An 18,732-nucleotide genomic window follows, 5' to 3' on the forward strand; every position below is an offset into this window, starting at 1 on the left:
GATTTGTTCCTAAAGGAATGGTGATTGGGTGCTTGTTCTCTGATTAATGAGTAACTGAGTCACCCAGAGGCTGACTCATAAACAACCACCACCAAAAAACACACTGATTGCCAACCAAGTGTGCTGGTTCCTACCTGTACCTACTTGAGAGGTCAGACTGGTGGGTGTGCTGGCAGGTACCGTCTTTCAAAAACAGCCCAAGCGGGGGCCAGAAGTCTGGCTTCCTGGTGGAGTGCTTGCCTAGTATGCAGAAAGACCCGGGTTTGATTCCCCAGTACCACACACACACAGAAAAAGCTGGAAATGGAGCTGTGGGTCTCTCCCTCCCTCTCTCTCTTTTTTTGCAGGCTTGGCCTGGGCACTGTCCCTGAGCTCTTCAGGTCAAGGCTACTTTGCCCTACCCTTGAGCCAAACCTATGTTCTAGAGGTTCATTGGAGATAAGAGTCTCAGGTCCTTTTGTGCCCGAGCTGGCTTTGAACCTTGATCCTCAGATCTCAGTCTCCTGAGTAGCTAGGATGACAGATGTGAGCCACACCCCCCCCACATCCAGCTTTTTGCTGGTTAATTGATAATCAGGGTCTGGTAGATTTTTCTCTCTGACCTGGCTTTGAGTCTCCATTCTTAGATCTCAGATGGCCGAGTAGCTAGGATCATAGATGCCAGCCATTGATGCCTGACTCCTCTTCTTTTTATTTCTTTAATTTTAAAAATTATTATTATAAAGATGATATACTGAGGGATTATTTATATAAGGCAGGTAAGGAGTACATTTCTTCTTGGATGATACCGCCCTCACCCTCACTCACTCTCTCCTCTTCTTTTTATGTTGGGGCTGGAACCTCCAGTCTGAGAAGGCTCAATGTGTAAATCATAACTATAAAACAGTTGTATTAACTCATAAGACCAATGACCCCTGTCTCTAGAAATTCTCTTGCAGTCTGGATAACAGAGTCTCTTCAGAACATTCTGTTCCAGCCCTCCATAACTTTGTAGTTATTTTCAGTAATTCATAGTTTAATTCCAAGTATTGTGGTTTTTTTTTTTTTTTTTTTTTTTGCCAGTCCTGGGCTTGAGCTCAGGGCCTGAGCACTGTCCTTGAACTTTCTCAAAGCTAGAGCTCTACCACTTGAGCTTTAAAACCACTTCTGGCTTTTTTTTTTTTTAATGTATGTGGTACCAAGGAATCGAACCCAGGTCTTCATGCATGCTAGGCAAGCACTTTAACCACTAGGCCAAACTCCCAGCCCTCCTGCTCTTGATTGACTTCCCCCCCCCCAAAAGCTGGCACTCTACTACTTGAACCAGGCCTCCGCTTCATTGGAAAGAAGCATCTTACAAACTTTCCTGCCTAGGCTAGCTTTGAACCTGGATCCTCAGATCTCAGCCTGCTGAGGAGCCAGGATTACAGGCAGGAGCCACAAGCATCCAGTATACATGTGTGGTGTTTTTTTTTTGTTATGTTTTGTGTTTTTTCATGCATCATTATCCGTTTCATTAGCCCATATGAAAATTGTAATTAGCCCATATGCAAATTGTAATATAGTTTGACATTTGTTCTGCGTATTACTTAGAAAAGCACAGGGAGCAAGTAAACACATAACAACAAAAAGAGCACATTTCCCCATTCCTGATACCATCCATGGAGCAGACAATAAAGTGAAGAGAAATAACATGTATGAGATTAGAAAATTCCTTCTTGAAAAAGTTACAAAATCATGTGAATTAATGCACCCTCTGTCTGGCAAATATCATGTAACCCTTTTATTAATTACAATAAAAAATATTTTAAAAAAAGAAAAAGTTACAAAATAAAATGAATGAGACTCCATTTTCTAGTGTTCCTACCAAGGCTAAACTCATGGCTTTATTTTCCTTTCTTTCACTCTTTTTTCTCCTTCCTTCCTCCCTCCCTCCCTCCTTCCCTTCTCCTTCCTCCCTTCCTTCCTTCCTTCCTTCCTTCCTTCCTTCCTTCCTTCTTCTTTCTCTCTCCTACCCTTCCTCCTTTTTCTTCTCTCTTCTTCCTCCTCCTCCTCTTCCTCTTCCCCTTCTCCGTCTTCTTCTTTCTTTTGCAGTACTGGGGCTTGCACTGAGAATTGGTGAAGTGGCTCTAACACTGTGTGAAATCATTTGCTTCTGAAAATTACTGAAGGGGGGGTTGGAGGCGTGGCTCAGGTGGTAGAGATGCAGCCGGTGAGAGGGAGGAAGACTTATAACAGTGCCCAGACTGCCTTTAAATTGCGGATTCTCTCACCTCAGCCTCCAGTGAGCTGGGACTAAGCTCGTTTTGACCCTATGATTTTAGCACAGGAGAAAAACCTATCTCCATAGATTTTTCCTGAACAGTCATTTTTTTTTTTAGGTGTTTGCACCAGCCAGTGTATTCACACTGTAAATTTGCCTCTCTGTGTCTATTTTCCCAGGGGATTATTTGGAGAAAGGTGAAAGTTCCATGGTTTTTTTTTTTTTTTTGCCAGGCCCCCAATGTTCCCAAATGAATGTGAAGAATACTGTGTAGAATGTCAACAAACCATGGAGAAGGATCTGTGACCCAGAACAGCCCTGCCTCTCTGAGGACAAGAAATTTTCCCTCATCAAGGTCAGCCGGGGTCACAGTCTCTCTGGACCTGTTTAGTGGAATCATCTGGAATTCTCCTCCCCCCCCCACCTCACACACGTCCCCTGGTCAGTCCTGGGGCTTGAGCTCAGGGCCTGAGCACTGTCCTTGGACTTTCTCAAGGCTAGAGCTCTACCACTTGAGCCTCAGCACCACTTCTGGCTTTTATCTATGTATGTGGTACCGAGGAATCGAACCTGGGTCTTCATGCATGCTAGGCAAGCACTTTAACCACTAGGCCAAACTCCCGGCCCCTGCTGCTGTTATCTTCTTCTTTCCTCCCTTCCTTTCCTCCTCCTCCTCCTCCTCCCCTTCTATCCTCTCCCTCCTTCTCTTCACTGTGTGTGTTTGCCCCTACTGGGACTTGAACTCACAGCCTCCTGCTCTCACTTGGCTTTTTCTGCTCAAGTCTGGTTCTCTATTACTTGGCCCATATCTACCTCCACTTCTAGCTTTTTGTTAGTTCATTGGAGATCAGAGCCTCTCAGGTTTGTCTGCCTGAGCTGCGTTCAAACAGCAGTCGTCAGACTTTACGCTAAGTATGCTTGGAAATGTGTCCCTTTGCACATATTCTTTTTTTTCTCCATGAATACATATATACTTGTGTTAGCCAGACGCAGGTGGCTCACGCCTGTCGTCCTAGCTACTCAGGAGGTGGAGATCTGAGGATCAGAGTTCAAAGCCAGCTTGGGCAGGAAAGTCTTTGAAGCTCTTACCTCTAATGAACCACCAGAAAAGAAAAATCGAGAAGCAGAGCTGTGGCTCATATAGTAGAGTATAAACCCTGAGGGGGGGGGGAAGCTCAGGAACAGTGCCCAGGCCCTGAGTTCAAATCCTAGAGCCATCAAGCTCTCTGTGTTTGTGGAGTCTGTGGCTTGGCAAATAGCTTTAGTGCTCTTGTTCCTTGATGAAGGTAATAAATCTTCCTTTTATCTCCTGACTGAGTGTTTGGGCTTTGCACTCGCTCAAATGGAATCCCACTGAGTTCAGTGACAAAGGCCTCTGACGGTAAGATGTCTCCAGTTGCTAAATCCCAACAACCCTTGACTTTGCCACCGCAGTTGGCATTCTTGACCTTTCTCCTCTCTCTAAAGCACTCTTTCTTTTGATTCTGGGATAGCGAATCCTCCTTTATCTTCAGCCTTCCCAGTTTCCCTTTCTGATTTATGGGAAAACCAAGGTTTGGCTCCACCTAGCACACTCTCTCTCTCTCTCTCTCTCTCTCTCTCTCTCTCTCTCTCTCTCTCTCTCTCTCTCTGTGGTTTTGATATGAGGTCGTTCTTGAACTCATTCTTACTTCAGTGTGGAGCTGGGCAATTTTATTGTTTCTACTTTTTTCGTTTATTTTCATTTGAAATCTGATTATGAACTAATTGTTTAAAGAGGTTTTTGTTTGTTTGATTTTGATTTTTGGCCAGGCACAGGTAGCTCACCCTTGTCACCCTAGCTATTCAGAAGGCTGAGATCAGAGGATCATGGTTCAAAGCTAGCCCAGGCAGAAAGTCTATGAGACGCCTATCACCAAAAAAGAAGAAATAAAAAGCCACAAGTGAAGTCTGTGGCTCACGTGGGAGAATGCTAACCTTGAGCAAAATAAAGCTCAGGGTCAGTACCCAGTTCCCAAGTTCAAGTCACAGGACCTGCACGCACACACACACACACACACACACACACACACACACACACACACCCCAAAACAAAAGAGGTTACAATTCCATAAGGCATGAACTCATAACACTGTGTCTTGATCCACGCCACCCCTTCCATCATTCTCCATATTTTCCCCTCCCATCTCCACTCTCCATTTTTCCATAATGCCCAATGAATGTCACGACCACATGTGCTCAACTGCTTCTGTGTTCCGCACATAATGAGATCTAGTTAATATTCTCACTATCGGGCTAGTTCCATTGGGCATCATTTAAATTCAAACCAAATCACACGGCTGCTTTCATTATGAACAGAGGACCAGAAAGAAAAAAAAAAATCCATTGGGAAAATAATCATCTCCAGTCTGATCAGTTTTCAATGTTCAGCCAAGGTCAAGAGCACCAAATAAATCTAGAAGGTTCCCAGCTAGGTGTCTGGTGAAAACTATGCATTTGCAGGCCTGACAGGTATTTCTGGGTAGAAGTATCGCAAATCATATAGGGATAAATATAAAGCAAATGCTGCTAGCTCATGCTTGTCACCTTAACTGCTCAGGAGGCTGAAAGATCAAAGCCAGCCTGGGCAGGAAAATCCGTGAGACTCATCTCCAATGAACTACCAAAAAAGTCAGAAGCGGAGGTGTGGTTCAAGGGGTAAAAGAACCAGCCTTGAGTGTACCAGGGTCTGAGTTCAACTCCAGTATTAGCATGTACACTAGAAAATCTAAATATAGTTGATTTTTTTTCCCAAGGAGAAAATAATAGGGCAGTTTTATGCTCTTAAAACAAAAAATGGTCACTGGCGGCTTTATGCCTGTTATTCTAATTACTCAAGACTCTGAGGATCTTGGTTCAAAGCCTGCCTGGGCAGGAAAAGTCTGTGAGACCTTTTGTTTGTTTGTTTTGCCAGTCCTGGGCTTGAGCTCAGGGCCTGAGCACTGTCCTTGGACTTTCTCAAGGTTAGAGCTCTACCACTTGAGCCTCAGCACCACTTCCGGCTTTTTTCTATGTATGTGGTAGCGAGGAATTGAACTCAGATCTTCGTGCATGCTAGGCAAGCACTCTCCCACTAGGCCAAACTTCCTGCCCCAATTCTGTGAGACTTTTGTCTCTAGTGAACCACTGAGAAGCCAGGAGTGGAGCTGTGGTTCAAATGCTAGGATGCACAAAATCACAAATACCACAAAGGTGTGTACATACATACACACAGAATCTTCAATAACAAATACCTGGCAATGTCATATAAATACAGTTTAGGTAGTGTGTGTGTGTGTGTGCGTGTGTGTTGGTGCTGGTGACCAAACTTCACACCTATTAGGCAAATGTACTGTTAAGTTACATCCCCAACTCCCCCCTCTCTTTTGATGCTAGTGCTATGTTTTATAAATCTATGCATTCATTGAGGACAACAAAACAAGGGCCTTATGCAATGACATGACAGAGCCCCCTGGAGATTTATCCTGGTGTGGAGAAAGGAGGCGTACAGCTGTGCATCTGTCTAATGAGGGGTGTTTTCACATTGCTGTCCTTGATTAGCACAAGGCAAATTCCCTGGAGGCTGGCCTGGAACCAGTGGCAATTTTGTCTTCAGGGAACAGTGATAAACAGGGCCTCAAGAAGGGAAGGGGAGGGGGGACTTGAACAGAATTGGTTTCTGCTTGACTTTATCTCTGGAAACACAAGTAGCTTTGCATTCCTTTCTGTTCATGAGAACTTAGCCCATGTTGGTCACATTCAATGGAAGGTTTGTGGCAGCTCTTAAAAGGAACATTTATCTCCCACAAGCTGAGATTGTAGGATACTGATTCAGAGCCAGGCCAAGCAGGGAAAGTCTGGGTGACTCTTTTCCAATTTATCACCAAAAAGTCAGCAACAGAGCCGTGGTAGAGTGCTTGCCTAGCATGCATGAAGACCCAGGTTCGATTCCTCGGTACCACATCTATAGAAAAAGGCAGAAGTGGTGCTGAGGCTCAAGTGGTAGAGCTCTAGCCTTGAGAAAGTCCAAGGACAGTGCTCAGGCCCTGAGCCCAAGCCCAGGACTGGCAAAAAAAAAAAACAAAAAAAAAAAAACAAAAAGAGCAATGCAATCTGTTATGGGTTTTTGCTGTTGTTGTTGGGGGTTTGGGGTTGTTTTTTTGTTTTTTGTTTTTTTTTTTGGTCAGTCATAGGGCTTGAACTCTGGGCCCAGGCACTGTCCCTGAGCTCTTCAGCTCAAGGCTATTGCCCTACCCCTTGAGCCTCAATGCCACTTCCGGTTTTCTAGTGGTTAATTGGAGATAAGAGTCTCATGGACATTTGTGCCCAGGCTGGCTTTGAACTGAGATCCTCAGATCTCCGCCTCCTGAGTAGCTAGGATGACAGGCGCGAGCCACTGTGCCTGGCTATGTTATATAGGTTTTTTTTTTTTTTTTTTAAGAAGGAGAAGAGGGAAAATAGCAGAGCTGGTGGATCTTATCAGACTGCCTTGTGGGCAAATATGGATGCATCCAAATGAAATTGCCTGTACAATGAACTAATAGATGCAAATACTAAGAGTTAAAATGCAAAGCAAACGAATCCCATGAGATCATACTTGTAGATTCAGCGTAGGGTAGAGTATTTTAAAATATTTTTAGATTCATACCAGCCAGGAGGGTGTTGAGGAATTGCAAGAGAGACATGAGAGAGAGGCTGATTTGGGAGGTGGGGGAGAAAAGGGGGAATTGTGATTGCAGACACTGTCTGCTGGCCTCTGTGTGGTGTTTTCTGTGGGTGCAGCCTTTATCCCCTCCTCCCCAGTCTCATTGTGTATTTGCATTTGGGGTATCCCCTCCCTCCCTCCCTCCTCTGGGTAGTTGGTTGACATTTTGAAATGTTAGTGTTAAAAACACTTCTCAGGGCTGCAGGTGGGCCGGGAGTTTGGCCTAGTGGTAGAGTGCTTGCCTAGCATGTACGAAAGCCCTGGGTTCGATTCCTCGGTACCACATACACAGAGAAAGCCTCAAGAGGTGCTGTGGCTCAAGGGGTAGAGCGCTAGTCTTGAGAAAGCCCGAAGACAGTGATCAGGCCCCAGGACTGGCAAGAAACAAAACAAAACCACACTGCACATTGCAGAGTGGTTTCTGAATTTCCGTGCTAGCTCTTGGCCTATAATTTACCTGTGGCAAAGCCTTCAGTGTTTCTGACACTGGTGATTATTGTCCAGGATACCATGGTTACAGAACATGGACTCTGCTTGGTACATTTCTGAGGATGCTATATAGCTGCCCTTTTATGTGTGTGTTTTCATTTATTTGTTTAGTGTGGGTACTAGGACTTGAACTCAGAGTCTCAAGCTCTTGCTTGCATTTCTTTTCCCCCTTTCTCTCAAGGTTGGTGTTCTATCACTTACCCGAAGCTCCCTTTTCAGTGTTTTTTGGCTCGTACAGTGGAGATAAAAAGTCTCAAGGACATTTCTGCTCAGGCTGGCTTTGAACTGCGATCTTCAGATATCGGCCTCCTCAATAGCTGGGATGACAGACACCCAGTTTCCTTCTTATAGTTCTACACCCTTGGGGTTTGTTCCATCTTGTATGTCTTTCCCATTGTCCCACATGGAACCTGTTGTGTCCATATCTAGCTGAGTGGCTCACACCTGTCATCCCAGCTACTTAAGAGGCTGAGATCTGAGGATCCCAGTTCAAAGGCACCCTGGGGAGAAAAGTCTGTGGGACTCTTTTCTTCAATGAACCAGCAAAAAAAAAAGCCAGAAGTGGATGTGTGGATTGAGTGATAGAGTACAGCCTTGAGTAATAAAGCTAAGGAACAGCTTGCAGGCCTTGAGTTCAAGCCCTAGCACCTACACAAAACCAAACCAAAGGACTGTGTCTCAGAACCCCAGCCCTCAGGCGGGGAACCCCAGCTCCACCTCTTACCAATGGGGTGACCATGGCTGGGTCCCCTCACCTGTCGGCCTGAGTCTTGGTGACCCCCTCTGCAAAGTGGAGATCCCACCGCCCCGCCACCATCTTACATGGGTGTGGAAACACACTGCAGAGGGCTTGGCAGGCTGGGGCAGGTGCCATCTCCACCTGTCCACCGAGGAAGGCCAGCAGCCTGGCCCCCGGCCACGTGCCAGCCCTGGCGCATGCTCACTGCAGGGAGTGAGTGAGCCAAGGATGAAGCCATGTCCAGTTTGGACCCTGCACCCACAGGTGACAGCTGAGGGTCCACACAGCCAGGCCACCAACACACGTCCACGTGTGCCAGGGTCCAGGTGCGAGTCTCGGCCTAGAACAAAGGCTGTCCTCCTGGATCAGGGGATGTCCTGTCCAGCTGTGGTCCCAGGGGATGTCCTGTCCAGCTGTGGTCCCAGGGGATGTCCTGTCCAGCTGTGGTCCCAGGGGATGTCCTGTCCAGCTGGGGTCCCAGGAGGCTTTGCGTGGACTGGCCTCCCCTCCCTGACTGGTTCTTCAGTGGATGCTGGGGCCCTGTGTGGTTTGTGGGTTCCTGTCAGCTCCCCCTGGGGCTCTGTTATCAGCCTGTCTTTTTCCTGTTTGCCTGGCAGTTGGAACAGATTCCTCAGGCTTGTGCTGATTCTTCTTCCCCAGCTGTGGATTAGGATAAATTGTCAAGAAGCACATTTGCTGCAAGGAGGCCCCTTCTTCTATCTCATTCGGTCCTCAGGGAAGGACAACAACAAAAGGTGTGTGTGTGTGTGTGTAAATGTACATACCTCCATAGTTATGTGTGTGGTTAGAGAAGCCCTCACCTCTCCATTTTAAATTAGTTCAGTGGATCTCAGCGGTCTAAACCTGTAGATCTGGGGACTTGGACGGGTTAGAAGCTAAAGCCCAGGCAGGAAAATCCAAGAGACGCTGAAATCATCTCCAGGTAAGCTGAGTTCCTGGTCCTCTGTGGGGCTGGCTTCGAACCGTGATCCCCCACCTCTCAGCCTCACTGTTTGAATGGGCCAAGGCGCGCGCGCGCGGGCGCGCTGCATGCTGGGATGTGTAGTCCCCCCCCCCCCGTCCCCCGCGGGAGGGCCCTCGCGCGCGTGCGTACGCGGAGGCCGCGCTGCATGCTGGGACGTGTAGTCCCCCCGTTCCCCCGCGGGAGGCCCTCGCGCGCGTGCGTACGCGGCGGGGTCGCGGGGTCGCGCATGCGCGGCGGCGACAGCGACGGCGGCGGCAGCGGCAGCAGCAGCAGCAGCGGCGGCGGCGGCGGCACCCAGCGCGGCGCCGGCACGGCCTGACCCTGGCGGGCGGCCGCGCGGCTCACCGGGAGGTCGGCATGGCGGCGCCGGCGGCGGCCGCGGGCCCGGCGGCGCTGGGCGCGGGCGGCCCCGGCTCGCTGGGCGCCTGGAGCGCGGTGAGCGGCGGCCCGTCGCGCTACGTGCTGGGCATGCAGGAGCTGTTCCGCGGCCACGGCAAGACGCGCGAGTTCCCCGCGCACAGCGCCAAGGTGCACTCGGTGGCCTGGAGCTGCGACGGCCGCCGCCTCGCCTCGGGCTCCTTCGACAAGACGGCCAGCGTCTTCCTGCTGGAGAAGGACCGGCTGGTGAGCCGGCGCGGCGGGGCGGAGCGGGGGGCGGAGCGGGGGCGGAGCGGGGAGGAGGGGGCTGGGGGGGGAGGAGGGAGGTGGGGAGGGGCTGGGGTGGGAGAGGAGGGAGGTGGGGAGGGGCTGGGGTGGGAGAGGAGGGAGGTGGGGAGGGGCTGGGGTGGGTGGGGAGGGGCTGGGGTAGGGGAGGAGGGAGGTGGGGAGGGCTGGGGAGGGGTGGAGGAGAGAGGTGTGGGGGATGGGGTAGGGGAGGATGGAGTTGTGGGGGGCTGGGGTAGAGGAGGAGGGAGGTGGGGAGGGGCTGGGGTGGGGAGGAGGGAGGTGGGGGCTGGGGTGGGAGGAGGGAGGTTGAGCTGTAGACCGCTTAAAGCTTGCGATGATGATGAAGAGGATGATAATAGGATACAGTAGTAATGGGAAGAGTGAAGTCTGGCGGAGGGCGTGGGGAGCTGTGTCTCTGAGCTGTGTTCCTGTGCCCCTCTGAACGCCATGGGGTGCTTTTTGGGAAGTGGGGATGTGGATGGTCGAGTGATGGGGGAAGTCAGGAAAGAGGGCAGGTGGGGTAGGGGTAAGAGGCGGTGGATGAACTCGCAGTCTGGAGGGCTGTGCTAGGGAGTTGGGAGTTGGCCAGGTGAATGGGCAGCGAAGGACGTCTATGGAGGGTGACCCCTGTGTTCTGTTCTTTAAGGTCAAAGAGAACAACTACCGGGGCCATGGCGATAGCGTGGACCAGCTTTGCTGGCATCCCAGCAATCCCGACCTGTTTGTCACTGCCTCTGGGGATAAAACCATTCGCATCTGGGATGTGAGGACCACAAAATGCATTGCCACTGTGAACACAAAAGGTGAATGTTCAGACAGGACACCCCCCCCACACACACACTCAGGAAGACGTCCTGGCTTAGAGTAGGAAGAGAGATGAGTACCAGGATAAGCGAAGATGAGATCTGGGGTCACACCTGTAATCCCAGCTACTCAGGAGTCTGAGATCGGAGGACCGTGGTTTGAAGCCAGCCTGAGCAGTAAACTTCAGGAGACTCTTGCCTCCAGTTAACTACCCAGAGCTGGAAATGGAGCCAGCCTGTCATTTGAGCTTTGAAAAAAAAAGCTCAGAGACAGTGCCCAGGGCTTGAGTGTAAGCCCTGGTACTGGCACCAAAAAAAAAAAAAGCTAGCTGGGCACGGGTGGCTCACATCTGTACCTAGCTAGCCAGGGCAGACGCCAGCCTGTGAGATTATCTCCAATTAACCATTTTCTAGAAGAAAATGAGAAGGTTTTGTGTTACATTTATAAGCCTGCACATCGTGAGACTGCTGATAGTAATTGATTGGAAGATGTCATTGACTGGAAGACCTACCAATATTGTATGTGCCCATTAGGAAAGAAAATTGCCAGACAGCCGTGATTCACTTAACTTGGAAATCTGTCCAGGAGTTTATTTAGCTTTGGTGCTTGAACTCAGGACCTGAGTGCTGTCTCTGCTTATTTATTTATTTATTTGCTGAAGGTGCTCTACCACTTGAGTCCACAGCTCTACTTCTAGCTTTTTTTGTGACCAGGTAATTGGAGGTAAGAGTCTCATGGACTTTCCTGCTCAGGCTGGCTTCGAACCCCAACCCTCAGACCTCAGTCTCCTGAGTAGCTAGGATTACAGGTGTGAACCACCATCGTCTGAATTTTTTGTTGTTGTTCCAGTCCTGGGGCTTGAACTCAGGGCCTGAGCACTGTCCTTAGGCTTTCTTTAAGGCTAGAGCTCTACCACTTGAGCCACAGCACCACGTCTAGCCTTTCCTGTGTATGTGGTAGAGGAATCCAACCCCAGTCTTGATGCCTGCAAGGCAAGCACTCTACCAGTAGGCCCCACGCCTGGCCCCATGCCTAGCTCCTTATCAAAGCCTCGTGAGGACAGAGGGGGACTTCGTAGGGGACGTGTCGGATGCGCCGTTGCTACTTCATGAGTGGTAGGTCACGTGTGCTGCCAGGACCGCAGTGAGTGAGCTCTGATAGAATAGCAAGGTAAACTTGGGGTGTGGGGATCCGGTGTCCCCCGTGACCTCGTTGCCCGTGTCTGGACTCCCAGGGGAGAACATTAACATCTGCTGGAGCCCCGACGGGCAGACCATCGCGGTGGGCAATAAAGACGACGTGGTCACCTTCATCGACGCCAAGACGCACCGCTCCAAAGCAGAGGAGCAGTTCAAGTTCGAGGTGAACGAGATCTCCTGGAATAATGACAACAACATGTTCTTTCTGACCAATGGCAATGGCTGCATCAACATCCTCAGGTGACAGAGGGGCTGCGGCCTGAGCTGGGGTCAGTCCCGGGCTGAGGGGTGGGGGAGTCAGCCGGGAGGCTCCCAGCCTGAAGGACAGCAATTCAGGCTGGGAGTTTGGCCTAGTGGTAGAGTGCTTGCCTAGCATGCATGAAGACCCGGGTTCAATTCCTTGGTACCACATACGTAGGAAAAAAAATCCCCCAGAAGTGGCACTGTGGTTCAAGCGGTACAGCTGTAGCCTTGAGCAAAAAGTATCCCAGGCCCTGAGTTCAAGCCCCAGGACTGGCCCTACCCCCCTCCCCCCAAAAAAAATAAATAAATAAAATAAAAGTTCTGGTTGGGTGCCTCTGGCTCATGCCTGTAATCCTAACTACTTAGGAGGCTGAGATCTGAGGATCGCAGTTCAAAGCCAGCCCCAGGCATGAAAGTCCATGAGACTCATCTCCAGGGAACCACCAGAAGGACTGGAAGCGGTGCTGTGGCTCAAGTGCTAGAGCATTAGCCTTGAGCTGAAGAGCTCAGGGGAAGTGCACAGGCCTTGAGTTCAAGCCCCATGACTGACCAGAAAAAGAAAAAAGTGGCTTCCATTGGGCACTTCTGAGCTGGATAGGCCACTGGACGTCTCTTGATGCTTCACTGAGTTCTCACGGGAATTCCAAGGGGTGCATCGTGCTTCTCGAATGCAGGGCCCCCGCGTGCTTGTTTATGAGCCTATGTTTTTTTGCTCAAGGCTGGGTGCTCTGCCACTTGAGCCACAGCTCCACTTCTGGCCTTTGCTGGTTCATGAATAAAAATGTTTTTTTTTTTTAATCAACTTTCCTACCCAGGCTGGCTTTGAACCTCGATCCCCACATCGAGGCACATGCCTAGAATTCCAGAATCCTAGAATCCCCTGTGTGAAAAGGGCAGGGTGTCCCCCGTCTTGTCCCCAGGCTCACCGAGCCATCCACGTTGTTTCTCAGCTACCCAGAGCTAAAGCCGGTGCAGTCCATCAACGCGCACCCCTCCAACTGCATCTGCATCAAGTTCGACCCCACGGGCCGGTACTTCGCCACGGGCAGCGCGGATGCCCTGGTCAGCCTGTGGGATGTGGACGAGCTGGTGTGCGTGCGCTGCTTCTCCAGGTGAGCTGCCACGTGATCTGTTTCCCCTCCCCGCCATCCTCATGCCAGCCTCCCCCGACCCCCCCATCCTCACGCCCCTCCCCGGCTTCCTCCCCGGCTTCCAGGCTCGATTGGCCTGTGCGGACCCTGAGCTTTAGCCACGATGGAAAGATGCTGGCGTCGGCATCCGAGGACCACTTCATCGACATAGCTGAGGTTGAGACAGGTACGTGGGGACTTCCCTTAGTCCCAGCCTCGGGCCTTCTGGCTCTGTGCCTCACTGCCCCCTCCCACCCCCAATCCCCCCTAGGATGGTCAGAAAGGGACAGTCCTGGTGACACTGGGGAGAACATAGTTGAGGCTGGCTCAGGGAAAAAGCCAGATCATGATGTGCAAAATAAAAGCAAAGAGAGCTGGGGGGCTTGGCTCAAGTGGTAGAGCGCTTTCTAGCAGGGCCAAGGCCCTGAGTTCAATCTCTAGGACCACCAAAAGCCAAAAATAAAATCTTTCTGTCAACAAAGCCTGCTTATGAAGATTTTGTTGTTGTTGTTTTCAAGCTGGACTCTGGTGGCTCACGCCTGTCATCCTAGCTAGTCAGGGGCCCGAGATCTGAGGATCACAGTTTGAAGCCAGCCCAGGCAGAAAAGTCTATGAGACTCTTGATTTCTGATGATCAAAAAGCCAGAAGTGGAGGTGTGGCTCAGGTGGGCAAGAGCCAGCCTTGAACAAAACGACCCCAGCCTCGGGGGCAGCATTCAAGGCTGTCACTGGAACCAGTGGAAGGAGAGAAGTTGAACCTGGAACCATGGGAAGAAGGGAAGCTTGGCTTCTGTGTGCAGACGGCCCATGGGCTCTTTCCCTCCCCTGCCTTGTTTCCTCTAGGGGACAAGCTTTGGGAGGTGCAGTGTGAGTCCCCGACCTTCACCGTGGCCTGGCACCCCAAAAGGCCCCTGCTGGCATTTGCCTGCGATGACAAAGATGGCAAGTACGACAGCAGCCGGGAGGCCGGGACAGTGAAGCTGTTTGGGCTCCCTAACGACTCCTGAGGGAGGCCCGGTGAGGGAGGCCCAGCGAGGGAGGCCAGCGAGGGAGGCCGGGCCTGGCTCCGAAGTCCGGCTGGTCTCCTGCGTATGTGTAACTTGGTACACATTTTACATGCCCGTGCTGGAACCCAGGACCCCGGGCGTGCCGGGTGGGCCCTGTGCCACCGAGCTGCCTCCCGCCCCTTCCTGTCTTATCCTGTCTTCCTTCCCCCCAGTGGGCTCTGCGGAATGGGGCAGCGGAATCCCCATCTCTTAACATGTGGTAGACTGACTCTATTGAGGCTTTGCAGTTATTGGCTTGTGGGGGAGTTGAGATGGAGGTTTATTATTATTTTTTTTCAATTTTAAATAATTTAAAAAAGATTTCTACTCTTGAGAACTGAGCATTTAATAAAATTAGCTTTTTTTTTTTAAAAAAACTACGGGACTTTTAAAACTATGGTGTGTTACTGTTCACTATTCTGCTCTTAATTCCAGGGAAGCCTTGCAGTTTCATTTTTTTCTTTTCTTTTTTTGAGGATGTATGTATGTGTGCGTCTGTATTTTATTTTGTCCCAATCCTGGAGCTTGAACTCAGGGCTTGTTTTGCTCAAGGCTAGCACTCTCCCACTTGAGCCACAACTCCACTTGCGGCTTTTTGGTGATTAGTTGGACATAAGAGTCCCACAGATGTTTCTGCCCAGGCTCGCTTCAGAGCAGGATCCTCAGATCTCAGCCTCCCAAGTAGCTGGTTTGACAGATGTGAACCACCAGCACCTGGCTTCTATTTAATGTTCTAACCAAACAATTGTAAACTATAGGGGCAAGTCGTGATTTAGGTAGTGGTGTGCTCACAACAAACACTGAACCAGGTAATAAAAATAACACAAAGCCAGGACAAAACGACTGTAACTGAGAAAATCAGGATGGGGAATTAGATAGAAATGTGTGACTTAACGTGAGCTTTGAGCCTGGTGGCAGAGTGACAAAGGGAATAAAGGCATTTAGCCACTCCATCCTGTTAAAAAGTTGCACACTGATTTCTCGAGGAAAGCCAGGTTTTCCAGGAAAGAAACTTTCCACCTTTATTTCTAGAAGAAACAGCTCGTGGAGGGCTTGGTACCTAGGAGAACGGGTTAATTTTCAGGGTATCCTGATGTTTTGGGAACATTACAAAAAAACCAGAATTCCACCTCAAGGATGATGTTTGTTGTACACGAGAGAACATCAGACCCACGATTGGCATTTTGGTGCTTGGGTGCTTGGGTTTTCCTGTGACCCCGTGCCTAAGAAAGATGTACCTGGCCTGATTTCCTGGAAGATGAGTCGTGACAGCATGTCACGGGAGCACTGTGCCGGGAGCATTGGAAATGGGTTTTGTGTGTGTGTGTGTGTGTGAGAGAGCTTTCCGATGCACTTGAACTTGACTCAGAGCCCTTGTAACCATCTGAAGCAACTCATCTGTGAGTTCAGGGACTGTCTTCCCCCTCCCCTCCAGAAAACCCCCCAAAAACCTACAAAGCTGCCAGGTGCCCAGGGATTCTTGTCTGACACACGTCCGTTGCTGGATTCTGAATTTCTAGCTCTGCAGCAGCAGGTGTTGAGTAAATCCTTATGAAATAAATGCCTGGGCCAGAAGCTGCTGATCTGAACAGAATGCCAGGCAAGATGGGAGTCCTAATACGTGCTCGATGGAGGAGGAGCTCGGGGAAGAGCAAAGCAGTCAGGGTAACAGCAGCTAAGAGAGGTGAAACTCTTAGGGTTCAGAGCCGGGGCCCCGTGGCTCTAATCCGAGCTCCTCGAGGAGGCTTTGAGGCTGAAGACCTGGTCCCCAGAATGACATGCATTCAAGGACTCATGTGGCTGGTACAGGATGGGGAGCTGTTTGGACTTGGGCCCACAGTTGCAGGGCCCTTAACTGGCCCCCTTTGGCTTGGAGACATTTGGGCTGCAGGGTCACACAGTCCCCAGAATGGTGAAACCGCTTAATTCCTGGCTCCCTGTTCTAAGCAAAATGATTTCCCATAGGTGGGGTGTAAGTACCCCAGAATGTGCAGTGTGCAGGGTACTGGATCCTGCTTTCTCAACAGGCTTTTCCTAACCACCATGCCAGGGGCCTATCAGCTGGGCATTAAACCATCTTAAAATGGTAGTACTGGAGCTTGAACACAGCGTCTCCCAAATCTTAGTTGGTTTTATGTTTATTTTGGGTTCAAGATTGGTACTCGATCCCTTGAAGCCACAGCTCCACGGCCAGCTTTTTGCTGGTGAAGAAGTCTCATGGATTCCCCCTGGGCTGGCTTCAAACCTGGATCCTCAGGTCTTAGCCTCCTAAGTACCAGCAAAGGAGGGCCCAAGTCCAAAAGGGAGAAAGGGCAGACCAGGCACTGAGCACTGGCGCTGCAGGTCCCTGTGTGGCCAGCAGAGGGCAGTGGAGTCGAGGCCGAGATGGCCCTGTCTGCGCCACAGCGTTTATCCTGCCAGTGGCTTTGCTGGCAGTGCCCTTTATTTCTCAAGGGCACAGGCAGTGCAGAAAAGGGGGGTGGCACTCTGGGGTGGTTTGGAAAGGAACTAGTGATTGCTCTTCTGCCAGTTCAAACCATGGGGCCTTTTCCTCCCCACTCCCTCTTTCACTCTCCCCCCCCCCCCCCCAGCTCCTCCTCCTCCCTCTGGTAGGGAGCTTGGAATCCTTAATCCATTTTCACAGCTAGCTGCCAGCAGGGCTTCTAAGGGTCCTTACTACCCAGTCTGGGCTGGATTAGTGTAGGGAAGCAAAGGTGCCCTCTAAAGTCTTGGGACAGGGCGAGGAAAGCAGTGGAGGGCTGTGTTTATAACCGTCTGGGCGATTTCTGCACATTAGCTCTCCCAATCCTTATGCCGGGCACCGCTGGCTCACATCTGTCATTCTAGCTCGTCAGGGAGCCTGAGATAGGAGGATCACAGTTCAAAGTTAGTTCAGACAAGAACGTCTTTTTTGGGGGGTGGGGGTGGGGATTTGGTAGTGGGGCTTGAACTCTGGGACTGGGTACTGTCCCTGAGCTCTTCAGCTCAAGCCTGGCACTCTACTACTTGAGCCACAGCACCACTTCCAGTTTTCTGGCTTTTTAATGGGAGATAGGAATCTCATGGACTTTAGTGCCCGGGTTGGCTTTGAACCGCGATTCTCAGATCTCAGTCTCCTGGGGGCCAGGAGTTTGGCCCAGTGGTAGAGTGCTTGCCTAGCATGGACGACAACCGGGGTTTGATTCCTCGGGACCACATACTCAGAAAAAGCCCGAAGTGGTGCTGTGGCTCAAGGGGTAGCACTCTAGACTCGAGAAAGACCTAGGCCCTGAGTTCAAACCCTGGGATTGGCAATAAAATGTTTCTGGGAGTCCAGAGTCCTCAGGCAGGGAACCCCAGCTCCACCTCTTACCAATGGGGTGACCATGGCTGGGTCCCCTCACCTGTTGGCCTGAGTCTTGGTGACCCCCTCTGCAAAGTGGGGATCCCAGCGCCCCACCACCATCTTACATGGGTGTGGAAACACGCTGTAGAGGGCTTGGCAGGCTGGGGCAGGTGCCATCTCCACCTGTCCACCGAGGAAGGCCAGCAGCCTGGCCCCCTGCCAGGTACCAGCCCTGGTGCATGCTCACTGCAGGGAGTGAGTGAGCCAAGGATGAAGCCATGTCCAGTTTGGACCCTGCACCCACAGGTGACAGCTGAGGGTCCACACAGCCAGGCCACCAACACACGTCCACGTGTGCCAGGGTCCAGGTGTGAGTCTCAGCCTAGAACAAAGGCTGTCCTCCTGGATCAGGGGATGTCCTGTCCAGCTGGGGTCCCAGGGGATGTCCTGTCCAGCTGGGGTCCCAGGGGATGTCCTGTCCAGCTGGGGTCCCAGGGGATGTCCTGTCCAGCTGTGGTCCCAGGGGATGTCCTGTCCAGCTGTGGTCCCAGGGGATGTCCTGTCCAGCTGTGGTCCCAGGGGATGTCCTGTCCAGCTGGGGTCCCAGGAGGCTTTGCGTGGACTGGCCTCCCCTCCCTGACTGGTTCTTCAGTGGATGCTGGGGCCCTGGGTGGTTTGTGGGTTCCTGTCAGCTCCCCCTGGGGCTCTGTTATCAGCCTGTCTTTCATGTTTACTTGGCAGTTGGAACAGATTCCTCACGCAGGCGTGCACTGATTCTTCTCCATGGCTGGCAGAGCCATGGGCTCAGCTTTGTATGAGGACAAGTTGTTAGTAAACACATTTGCACGAAGGCCTCCCATTAGATGTGACTCGGGAAGCCAGGGACTGTCTGGAAAAGACTCTTGAAATCATGTCGTCCAGGCAGCCTGTTTTTATGGAGAAAGAAATTGAAACATGTATGGTGATAATGTCACGCCTCGCCAGGCAGACTCTGGTGGCTCACGCCCTGTTACCCCAGCTGAGATCTGAGGATCCTGATTTGAAGTCAACCTGGACAGGAAAGTCTGTGAGTCTCTCACCTCCAATGAACCACCAAAAACCTGGAAGTGGAGTGGTGGCTCCATAGCAAAAAGAAAAAGGACAGGGCCCTGGTCCTGTGTTC

General features: G+C 51.0%; 1 protein-coding gene across 1 annotated transcript; it reads left to right on the forward strand.

Annotated features, from left to right (window-relative positions):
* Nucleotides 1–9,507: 9,507 nt before the first annotated feature.
* On the forward strand, nt 9,508–15,130 carry Thoc3 (THO complex subunit 3). Its single transcript, XM_090325436.1, has 6 exons — nt 9,508–9,781; nt 10,470–10,626; nt 11,862–12,066; nt 13,020–13,181; nt 13,286–13,386; nt 14,043–15,130. The coding sequence occupies exons 1-6, from the start codon at nt 9,515–9,517 to the stop codon at nt 14,204–14,206; spliced, it is 1,056 nt and encodes a 351-aa protein (XP_090181562.1). The 5' UTR covers nt 9,508–9,514; the 3' UTR covers nt 14,207–15,130.
* The last annotated feature ends 3,602 nt before the right edge of the window (nt 15,131–18,732 follow it).

Source organism: Megascapheus bottae, chromosome 38 (genome assembly GCF_031878675.1).
Source record: "Megascapheus bottae isolate mThoBot1 chromosome 38, mThoBot2.hap1, whole genome shotgun sequence".
NCBI lineage: Eukaryota > Metazoa > Chordata > Mammalia > Rodentia > Geomyidae > Megascapheus > Megascapheus bottae.